The sequence below is a fragment of the Copadichromis virginalis genome, linkage group LG17 (genome assembly GCF_057382275.1).
Source record: "Copadichromis virginalis isolate Kocher_CV1m ecotype Utaka linkage group LG17, C_Virginalis_male_GT1.1, whole genome shotgun sequence".
In the NCBI taxonomy this organism is placed as follows: Eukaryota; Metazoa; Chordata; class Actinopteri; order Cichliformes; family Cichlidae; genus Copadichromis; species Copadichromis virginalis.
Genome location: NC_140634.1, coordinates 34,010,863 through 34,022,917, shown reverse-complemented (window position 1 = coordinate 34,022,917; position 12,055 = coordinate 34,010,863). Strand labels below are relative to the sequence as shown.

General features: G+C 41.2%; 1 protein-coding gene across 4 annotated transcripts in view; it reads right to left on the bottom strand.

The window, feature by feature from the left end:
- dock4b (dedicator of cytokinesis 4b) overlaps positions 1-12,055 on the bottom strand; it is a 135,200-nt gene that overhangs the window by 13,224 nt on the left and 109,921 nt on the right. For 3 of the 4 annotated variants that reach the window (XM_085437775.1, XM_085437778.1, XM_085437777.1), the window contains 8 exons: positions 10,792-10,968; positions 7,432-7,515; positions 7,195-7,314; positions 6,666-6,787; positions 5,996-6,013; positions 5,635-5,746; positions 4,035-4,116; positions 2,681-2,790 (listed from right to left, as the gene is read on the bottom strand). In XM_085437775.1, coding sequence (XP_085293901.1) covers positions 2,681-2,790; positions 4,035-4,116; positions 5,635-5,746; positions 5,996-6,013; positions 6,666-6,787; positions 7,195-7,314; positions 7,432-7,515; positions 10,792-10,968 — 825 coding nt within the window. The remainder of the gene's footprint in view (positions 1-2,680; positions 2,791-4,034; positions 4,117-5,634; positions 5,747-5,995; positions 6,014-6,665; positions 6,788-7,194; positions 7,315-7,431; positions 7,516-10,791; positions 10,969-12,055) is intronic. The other variant, XM_085437776.1, reaches the window with a different exon arrangement.

Sequence of the window (12,055 nt, the reverse complement as noted above, 5' to 3'; positions counted from 1 at the left end):
TTAAAATCAGGCAGCCACACACTTGGATGACAGGTTGTGCCATGAGCAGGACTAATAGCAAAAGAACCATCTGTAAGGGCCACAACTGAAAGAAAAATTACTATTCCTCCATTCATTACCCTCCTAAGAAAAAATAAATAAATAGCACACTCACTTCAGCCAAAACCACCAGTTTTGAGCGTGGCGTCTATTAAGTTAGGTAGCAGTGGTCAACCCTGCAGTGCTTCACAGTGTTCGGGAATGAAAAACAGCACCATAGCTGCTGAATTCAACCAAAAAACTGACCCAGAATTCAAGAGTGGAGTGATATAAGCTCCAGTAGATTATGTTATCGGTTTTCTCACCGCTGTAATCCTCAGCTTTTGCCCGCTGTTAGTGGCGCATGAAACGGGATTTCAAGCTCGGTGGCTGGATGCCTCTTGCCGAAAAATTCCCCCATCGGCACTGCAGCCTAGTTGTCATGTAAGTACACAGTGGCGCCGTTGACTTTATGAACCTAAACTTATTTTTTCAGATAGTTCATGCTGGATGTTCCCTGTTTTTCAAGTTAACACTGTGAGGTTGGGAACCTTCACTTTCAGACACAAGCCTTAATCTCCTCCCCTGTAACTCTGTAGCTATCTCTCGCTTACTTTTATAAATATGCCAACCTCCTTACTTGATACCTAATCCAAGTTTAATATAAGTATCTACCACTGTAATAGTATATACAACAATCTGGGATAACACTGTGATCACCTGCTCAATATTATGTTGGTCCCTGCCTTTGCCCTTACCTATTAAGGCATGGACTCCACTAGACCCCTGAAGCTATGCTGTGGTATCTGCACCGAGATGTTACAAACAGATCTTTTAAGTAGTACGTTGTGAGGTGGAGCCTCCATGGAACCAAATTGTTTGTCCAGCACATCACACAGATGCTTGATTGGACAACAAACCCGTGCTCCTCAAACCAATCCTCAACCATTTTTGCTTTGTGGCAATGTGCCTTATCCTACTGAAAGAGGCCACACCAATCAGGGAATACTGCTTCCATAAAATGATCTACAGCAGGGGTGGGCAATTCCAGGCCTCGAGGGCCGGTGTCCTGCGGGTTTTAGATCTCACCTTGGGTCAACACACCTGAATCACATGATTAGTTCGTTACCAGGCCTCTGGAGAACTTCAGGACGTGTTGAGGAGCTAATTTAGCCATTTAAATCAGCTGTGTTGGTTCAAGGATACATCTAAAACCTGCAGGGACACCGGCCCTCGAGGCCTGGAGTTGCCCACCCCTGATCTACACGGTCTGTGGCAATACTTATGGAGGTGGTACATGTCAAAGTAACATCCCCATGGATGGCAGGACCCAAAGTTTCCCAGCAGAACGTTGACCAAAGCATCACAAAGCCTCCACCATCTTGTCTTTTTCTCATAGTGCATCCTGGTGCCAGGTGTTCCCAAGATAAGCGACACACACGCAGGCAGCCATCCAACTAGACCACCTTCTTCCATTGTTCCGTGGTCCAGTTCTAATGTTCATGTGCCCACTGTTGTGTATTCTGACACCCTTCTATCAGCTTGTCTTTTAGATCAGACCACACAGGTTTGCCTTCACTCCCCATGTGCATCAGTGAAACTTGAGCACCCGTGACCCTGTCGTGGGTTACCCACTGTTCTTTCCTTTACCATTTTTAATAGACACTCACCACTGCAGATCAGGAACACCCAACAAGAGCTACAGTTTAGGAGATGCTCTGACCCACTCATCTAACATCACAACGTGGCTTCTGTTAAACTCACTCAAACTCCCTTACACTTGCCTATTTTCCTAACAGGTGCCATGATGAGTGTTATTCACTTCACGTGCCAGTGATCAGAGCGTTACGCTCTATCAGTTGATACAAAGAAGTATGGAAAAGGATACAAAAGGCACTAAATACAAAACAATGCTTTTACATAACTTTGAAAAAACAAAGTTATGTAATGTATCTTCTTGCGTTACCATTTCTTTTTCTCTAAAACAACCTAATACACTGCTTATGAAAGCCAGACCCTTTGCAAAAAGGGATGGGATTAGTCATTTATTATTTTGTGCAAACAGGCTGAACTGACAAGAAGAGACCTTCATGCAACACAAAGCGGAAAACAGTTCACAACTCCAGTGTCTCTATGCTCGCTTGTTAACAGTCACTGAGGTGTACTTCAAATTGAACATAACACTTGAAACGCATTCTAACAGGGAACACGAGGTATTATGACATATGCACTATAGCTATAAAAGGCGTATTTGAATGCCGTATTTGTAAGTGCAAATAAGATAAGATAAGATAGAACTTTATTAATCCCTCGGGTGGGTTCCTCTGGGAAATTCGATTTCCAAAAAGCACAGCACCGACAGAAGTTACAGAGTTACAGAATATTATGTGTGTGTGTGTGTGTGTGTGTGTGTGTGTGTGTGTGTATATATATATATATATATATATATATATATATATATATATATATATATATATATATATATATATATATATATATATATACACACACACACACACACACACACACACACACACACACACACACATATAAATACAGAGACAAATATAAATAAAATATACGAAGGGGATAAATAGAATAAATAGAAATAAAAATAAAAATACAAGTGAATTGCACATTTCAAGTATTTGTGTGTGCTGACCTGTGCAGGATCGAGGGGGTTGGGGAAGATGGCACTGACCGGTCTCTCTCGTGGAGACAGACAGGCATTTTCTCTGGAATGCTTGTGTTTCTCTGCCATCTGAGGGGATCCTGGAATGGATGGCATGAGACATTAGAGCGGTAACAGACACACAGACGCGCACACACACACAAGTAAATACACAAACGCATAAGGGACCAAACGACAGCAAGGTGTTAGGCTATTACCCGCAAACACTGGCAATCAGGAAAGGCCAATCTCTCTTTCTCCCCCCAAGCCTCTCCACCGTTCTTTCAGCCTCACTACTTCCACAACATGATAAATGGCTTGGCCACTCCTACACACACACACACACACACTAACACACACACACACACACACACACACACCCTCTTCACTTCCTCACCTCCTCTGTTACACTGGACAATCACAACAGAGACATGTGCTGGAGTTCGACACTATAACATATGTAACACGCCAACGGAGACGAACACAAAAGCCCGCCCCCACACACATGTTGGTACGTTTCTGGGGTTTTTTTCACAGCACTTCTCCTCAGCTGCTGGAGCCATTGTATGGATGCTGATCCATTAGTGAATGTTACCGCACTTGGAAGGCTATCATATGAGCATGAAATGCCCATCGTTGGCTCTTATTCAGATAACACCACAGCAGCAATAATTCTCAACATGCTTTATGGGTAGACAGAGGGCACTTTTATAAGGGCGTCAGCCGCTGTCAGCACCTTGCCAAAGGGGAGTGTGTACACTTCCATAAACGTCTTCATATATTCTTACTTTTTATGACGGGGATCACGCAAAACACATTGAGATGAGAGCAAGAGAAGGCATTAGACATTCAAAATGCACCGCAGAGGAGGCTTGGATGACACCGGCCTGGACAGGAGATTGTGCTGAAGTCCAAGAGGGATACTCAGCTAAAATGATCTCTTACTCTCTCTTGCATTTTCACTAGCTCCATGTTTCTTTCAACAGCATTTCTCTCAGCACTTTTTTTTCCTTTCCTTTTCTTTCTTTCTTTCTTTGGACTCATTTTGTATTCCTTCTATGTTTCAGGCTCGCACTATCCATTCAATGCTCCCTCCTCATTGTTCTCTTTTCTTCCCCCTGTCAACCTCCTCCGCATTTATCCCTAGCCGTCATCTAACCTCTCGAACCTCACCAGACAGGATGCTGCGGTGTATTGAGAGAACATTGTGTCAGTGAAAGGTCAAAGGTTCAGACTGTCCAGCTGAACCTCTGTCTGCTTCCTCTGTGTGGATTGAAATATCAGCTAAAAGACTATTGTGTATAGTTTTTGTACAATAAGTGGTGTTGCTGAGTGCCAGACTCACCTCTGGCACTGGACGGGGCCGAGCTGGTGACGTTGGGCGAGGCAGAATGGTTGGAGCTGAGGCTCGAGGTAGATGGGCTGGGCTGCAGGTGGAAAAAACAAAAATGATGAGTACATCAATACCACCATCAAACTACAGAATATCGTGAAAATTTATAATTAATACAATATACATCTACCAAAACAAAATCCCAGTTTGGTTGGCTTATACTGGACATGCTTGGTTTCTAATCTAGTTTGTGCAAAGCTGAGCATCTATTATAAGTTTTGTCTGTAACATTTACCTTTTTCTCAGTAAGTAGAAAAAAAAAAACAGTACTAAGCAACAGTGGAATAAAGAAGTTATCATTAAAGTGCACTTCCTCAACTGTCCACTTGAGGTGGCTTTCAGAAGATACTCAGTCCCGTAGATGGCGATGTTAAAATGCCCAACTTCACTTGAAGAATTTGTATAGTTGCTGCCTAGCACAGAAAAGGCTGTGGCAGTTTTGCTAACTCATCTGTTTAAATTTTATTAAGGCTTAAAAGTATTCATTACTGGAGATGTGGCCACTTTGTTTACTCAGTATGTGATGACACAGGCTGCTTTACTGCTAGTTGTTTGCTTATAAGTGCGCCCCAGGGCAGCTGTGGCTACAATGTAGCTTGTTATCGCCAGTGTGTGAATGTGTGTGTGAATGGGTGAATGACTGAATGTAGTGTAAAGTGCTTTGGGGTCCTTAAGGACTAGAAAAGCGCTATACAAATGCAGGCCATTTACCATTTATCAGCAGGAAAAGCTGTAAAAGTTATGAAGTCTAAAGTTTATGCCCTCTTTCACATTTTTCAAAGATGTCCAGTCGGTTGGATTGGAATCTCTGGCAGGTCAGCTCTGGCCCTTGGGCCTTATGTTTGAAAACCGTGCTCTAAGAACCCGTTCTTTTATTATTTATTGGTTTGTTACATAGCATTAATTTGCATTCACATGTGTGATGCTCTTTTGCAGTGTGTGGATACACCTTGCTAACTAAATATAGTAACATCTGACTGAAACAAAATAGTGATGGCCATTTTCAATCAATTAAAAAACGAAAACAATATATTTCTAAATTATGATTCGTCCAACTTTTACTAAATTCTACCTGCTCTGTAAACTTAAGAAAAAAAGAAGCACAAACTAACTCTTTGTAACAGCTTCAGTCACATCCCTGACAACATTTTTTTTCCCTCCCGTGTTTTCCCCTCTTCCTGTTATTCCAAGCCTGCCAGGTGCGGGAGACAGCCTGCCAGGAGTTGTCGGCAGCTTTCTGAAGTGGCCAAATCTAGTTTAGATTAGACTCCAGCGGGGCTCCCCGGACGGGCCCACACAAAGCACTATGTCCTTATTTGATATAATCATGACAATTTGCACGGACAGACTGCGTTTCACACGAGCAAGAGTGGAAGATAGAGAGAAAAAGGGTCAGAGGAGAAATAGCAGTGAAATAGAGTGAGAGTGGATTAAAAAGCATTGCAAGTGAAATCTGAAGGGAGGAGGAGGGCAAATGCTGGGATATAGACTCAATCTACTAGGTTAAGTGCCTTTGTGTGGGCGTGTAGGCAAAGGCACAAAGGGAGACTACCTGCATGTTGAAGACTTCATCCGAGCTCTCCGATTGCCCTGTGATGTTACTGACTTCATTGGAGGCTTGAGATGACAGAGAGGACGAGGAGTAACGGTTCACCGCAGGGTAGCTGAAGAGGCTAAAGGCGAAAGAGAGAGGGTTATGATGGTTTACAATACAAAGGGTGAAGTTTCATACTATTATACATGATTAGATTTAAAAGTGGTTCACTCACCAAAGATTCAGCAGCAGTAAGGCCAATAAAAAGAAAAAAAAAATAGACAAACAGAGAAACAGAAAATACCAGATTAGAAGGCAACTGATTCATCAATCACAGCATTCCATCATGCTGCCAAAAGGCACAAGAAAGAGATGTGACCTGGTTCTTCGTTGGAAACTGGAAAATAGAAAAAAAAGGAAAAAAGAAATCAGAACTCAACAAGCAAAAATACGAAATGTCACAGGGAGATTGAGGTGATGTGTGCGTCTCCATCTTTCTTGTGTGTGGCTGTGCCCCGCGGGATCAGACTCTGGAGGCAGAATGTCGCAGGTAGACGAAGTGGCAGGGTCACTGAACACATCAAAACACACACGGATGCATGCACGCACACACACACACACACAGTCTGCCTGCTGGCCCGACAGCAGCCACACAGAAAACATCCCTGTGGGTGCCAGCCAGCCACCCACACCTATTGTACTGAGCTAAGCCAGTAAAGAACTGAAGGAGGAAGAGAGAAAAGGCAGAGAGCATGACGTTCGAGGTGAGATGGAAACACAAAAAGAAAAAGAAAGTAAGATGCGAACAAAGGTCTGCACTGAAGGGCAGCGCTTATAGACCGAGTAAAGGAAGGTGAGAGAATACGAAGGAGAAATTTTATGCACTCCAGAGATGGAAGTTAAAGATCTTTTTGGGTGACTTGGCATAATAAACCAGAGAAGTAATTGACATTGAAAAGCAATACGTTTTCCTCACTTGTTAATTTAATTAGCTGAGAAAGACAGAGACATACGCGTAAAGCTACGGAAATTAAGAAAAGAGCCGTCACCTCCGCCTGGCAACTCCTCTGCCGCCATCTGGGCTAATGATGCTGGGCACGGAGTTCCTGCACGTCCGCGGGCTTCCGTTGGTGAAGTGCACCGGGCTCGCACGCACATACGCTGGAAACTCCTGGGGGTTTTTTTAAATTGGGAGGGGGAGAAAGTGCACATGATTAAATGCTTCTTTGTGCCAGCGTGAGGTATATAAATAAAACACACAACATGTAGATGAAGGCAGTTTGTTTAATGAGGGGTGGTTTTCCCCTTTAGAGGAATAAAGGGGTCATTTACTCAGAATTCTTAGCACAGCAGTCAGTTTCTATTGTCACATTCACTGTTTGTTTCCATTAAGGCTCGAAGACTCTGATAAGTAATTTGAGGAAAATAAAGGAACACATGTTAGACAGCTTTAATCATCCTTACACATGAATGACATCCATTAGGTAAATGAACCTCTGTTTAACATAAAATCTGAATCTATCATTGAGTTACACATGTACAGCATTTTAAAAAGCTTTCTTTAAAGTCGATGCCTACCTGTATGCCTAGACTGGACTTCATGAGATGAAACTGGTCAACTAACTTCTTGTGCAGGGGTCTCATATCTTGAGGAACAAACTTCTCATGCACCGCGAGGCCATACTCCAATATATGTGCCTGCAGGACAAACAGAAAAAAGTGCACAATAACTGAAAGTCAAATTTAGGTGATAAAAATGATTCATCTTGTCTTTGCATTTAAAAAGACATCATGAGCTCAAGTGATGTTTCCAACCTGCTCGAACATGAGCTCTCTCAGTCGCCCGATCTTCTCTCCGTCCTCGGGGTGATTCATAATGTAGTCCTTCACGAAAAAGGCCTGCACAGAGGCAAAAATGCAGAACATCTGTTATGTATGCCCTGGGAGCTGAAGCAGCGGGCTTTTTTTCCCCTCTCCACAGCAGTGCTACCTGAATTGCAGCCTGCCTGACACAGCGAATTAGTGTCCACACAGCTATTTGTTGAGTACTTTCCATTTAAAATGTTCACAAAAACTGAGAAAAATTTGAGTTAAAAAAAAATTCACATCCTACTAAAATGCAGGGTTGAAAAGTCCTGTCTGGCAAATTTGTGTTGCAATATTAATATCAGGTTCAGTGGGCAGAATTAAAGTACATAGTGGCTAAAAATAGAAGGCGAAAAATACAGTGCCAAATGGATGTTAGTGAAATCAAAGCATTGATTTTGCTTTGATTTAAGAGCCAATTTGGTCTGCGATTTTAAAAGCCCCTTTTATATCACTTTCATTCGTGTCATTGTGCTCTGCTAGAGATCATGTCTCTTTAGAAACATCATCCTTCTTGATTTTGGCTTGCAGACTGTGCTTTCTATTCACTTTCCCAGACACTGCCTTCAAAAAAGAAAAAGAAAAAAGACTTAAAGGAGAAACTGATAAGATGAAAAATGCCCTGGTCTGCTTTGAATGATAATAACTGTTTTTTTTTTGCTTTTGCTTTTGCTTTTTTTTTTTTTTTGGGGGGGGGGTTGTCACTTTCATACATTAAATGCAAGATCTTTCCTGCTTACAATGCCATCAACACTTGCAGTCTGTCTACAGATTATGTTAAATCCCTTTCAATCTGCATCAGAGTACACAAAGCGAGGGAGAACCGATGAAAAGGCCCACCTCACAATTGAAAGGTAAGGAGGAGTTCACTAAAAAGATCAGCACGGCTCCTCTCTCAAGGACACAGCTGTCTATCTCCAACGAGACACTTAAGAGAAGAGAAGCTGAAGGCTGCTTCAGACATATGCACTCCCAAACACACACATAGATGTCTATCAAAGGATGCATGCGGCTTGCAGACTATGAAACTTCAATAAAATAAGGAACCTTATTATTCCAGACAGGCATCCTCAGATCTTTATCAAGATGGCATAAATTAGTATGTGGTGGATATAATATTCCCTCTTATTAAACTGTGAAACAGAAAAAAAAATAAATCTTATTGCATAAACATTATTACTCTATGGTGAGGTGGGACGCTCAAAGAGAGAAGTACTGAGTTTCACCAGGAATTCTATACAAGACCCCCAAAAACGGCATCAAAAAACTAATCAATAATTTTCTACAAATGATGGAAATTTCTCGTCGGGCTGCAGGGAGTGAGACCTCACCGTGGAGTGGCTCAGTTAATCATTAGAAAAGTCCAATTAGAGACGGAATGCTGAAGGGAGGGGGGGAATAAATCAGACAGCATTCCCCCTCAAGGGTTTCAACTCAAACTGCAGCAATAAATCTGAATATTAATAACGACAATTTCTCCTTCATTTGGAGCCGAGCAAACCTCCACAGCTGTCAATCGGCATTACGCGGGTAAATTAATAGATTTATAGATGCAGTCTGTTGGGCACCGCATGATATATTCTGCCAAGAAAAATGAGCTGCTGATATTGGTGCCAATGTGTCTGCTGCAGAAAAAAAATTAAAAAATAAAACAAAACAAAACAAAAAAGGTCAAATCTGTGTCAGGCTCATGTGGTATGATCACATTCTGTTATTTATGTAAAAATATAAATTACAAAAGATTTGAAGGAGACGCTGGTCAGTGTTTACCCAGAGGAACAACATCTCTATGCATATCAATATTTACCTAACCTTGTAAACAATGTGTAAAACGGGAGGAAATATTTTGTAAGTTGCAACATTTTATACAGATTTTTTTTGGTTTTCAGCAAAATAGTGGCAGCAAAGATAAAAAGCACTTCTAAAATGCTTATTTTTGGGCTCTTATCGGCGTCCTACAACCCTTAATAGGGTACTTGTACTGAGGACATACGCTTCACTCACAAGCACACACATACAGTATATGTTCCACAGAACACACATGCATTGTCACAGCGGTTGCTATGCGACACAGAGAAGGCAGCCGAGTCCACTCAATTTGTGGAGAACAAAAAAAAAAAATCTTTATTTCTTCTTTTCTAGTCTTCTTTCTTTTGAATTGAGCTCCTAATGGTTAAAGTGTCTCCACTCAAGGAGCATTTAAAAAAGCAGCAGTAAATGGAGCTCTCGATGAAATTGCCCATATTTCAACTTTCCATACCAATCTGTTACCACTTCATCATATAAATACTATAAGTTTGTGTGATTGGAAGATATGACTAGGAAGATTTTTGCACTTTATTAATCTGGCGCTCTGCCTCTTTAAGAATTCGGCTTGGTATATAATTAGCTAAACTTGGTGGATGTCACCAGAAGGGTTAGGTAATGAGGTAAAGTTGCGAGTTGTACACCCACACTGATTGAGATTCTTAGAATCTTTACTAATGACTGTAGCACTAAAAAGAACTGGCATTATGTCTCTGCCAAATAAAGTATTGGTGCTGTAATCTCCATGCATGCTAATAAGCTGTTCCGGAGCCTATGCTAGCTAATCTAGCTGTGGTTGTTACTCATTTTTTCACAGATAAAGCTTAAAGCACAGCCATGAACATAGCGGCAAAAATGCTAACATTAAGCTAAGTACACCACCAATTTGGTCCTGTGTTTGGTGTTACATTGACGATGTTCCCATCTAGTTTTACTTAAACACATTTTAGCAATTGTTCTCTCTGCAATACATACTTGCTTCAAAATACACGAGCGGCGTATTTATATATAATTTGTTAGAGAACATTGTGAAAATTATTTTTAGGGCATTAAAATTCAGTAATTTGCAAACATGGCAACTTCTTTCCAAGTTTTAGGACTACATTAGCCATCTAATCCCTGAAACTCCTTCCATTCTTCTATCTAACATTATTTGACCTCCCGCCTCTTTTCCCCCCACATCCACCTTATCATTCTATCTGACCAAAAAAACCCCCCCCACCGACCTATTCCTACACTACCCATCCATCTTGTTTTCCCACTTCCGCCCCCTCCAGTTTTCCACTCATCCATCTATTTGGTCAAGCCATCATCCAGCCATCAATGCATCCATCCATCCATCTGTTCATCCGCTCCACCCCTCCACAAAACACTTTCTGTCCATACATCTCTCCATTTTAAGCCACCTTCATGCATCATTAGGTAATCCATATGTCACTGCCTCTCATTCCTGCTTAGGTCTCTAAAATCCTCCAACCTTATCCTCCAGCAAGCCATTCATACCTCTTGGTAGCGGGCCAGTCCCCCGTTGACTGCGGCGTCGATGACCCCGTTGAGGCACATGGTGAGAGGGTTGATGTTCTGCATCTGCCGGCTCTGACACTGGGAGATCAATGTGCGCAACTGCAAGTTCTTGTTCTCGATCACCTCAATCGCATTCTCCAGTGGGCTTACCTCCACCTGTACACATGAAGGATGAAGAAACATTTTGTAGCTTTTTATATGAAGCTCTAAAGGGAGCTTTACAAATAATATCTGGAAGCTAAAATATCTATAAGGTATTTGAGTAATGTGGGAATTTTAGAGGGTCTGCTAAATAATAAATGCTACTGAGGTCCTTTATAGTGAAAGGTGAGGCAGTTTAAAACATATTAGGTTCTACAAATCAGGATATTTCAGCTTGTAATACTTTAGTTTTGACCACTTTTTTGTCCCAGAACAGAGCTGTTTTTTCTCCTAAAATACAGCAATTTGAAAAGCTGCTTAAAAAAATACAATGTTGCCAAAATCATTTGGACCTTTTAAGTTGATATGGTAAAAGTTTTAGCACCAGCCTATTTACACATTATGTGGTTTACTTGACATCCAAAATGAGTCTTTTTAGAAGTAAACACTCGATACCAGCTTCTTGTTAAATTTGTTGGAAATGCTCTAGAGAGCCTTTTCAGTGAAAACTGCGCTCTGAGTGAGGCAGCTGCAAAGCTGGGTCAGTATCTTTAATTATATTTGTGCTATTTACCAAAAAACAAAAAACACCTACATGTATCAATTTATTAACCATTATTATAAAGAATTATTGTAGCAGCTTCATTTAAAACTAAGTACTATTTTTTTAAATATACATTAACATATGGACATTTTGTCACATACTCGTGAAGGCACAGTGAAATATTTTTTCCTTCATCCTGATTTCTTTTTCTGTATTTTTTCCTTCTCACACAAAGCTTAATCCTTTTGCTAATTGAGCTTTTGCAAGTCTCCATTTTAAATGCTACTGCACTCCACAGCCATCATAGAGTAACACTTTTAGCGTGACATCCAATCAAACCAATTGCGGAAACTGAACATCCAATAGCCCCAAACCTATGACTTAGGTCATGATTGCTGCTCAGTCTAATGACTTGGATCAATACTTGTGTATTGGCTGTCATTACTCTAAATTCCAACCTGCAGAATAATAAAAAAAAGAAAGTATCACTGTGTCCCTTGTGTCAAATGGCTGTGTGTTGTGTTTATGCCTTCACTGCTATTTCATCAGACTGGGACA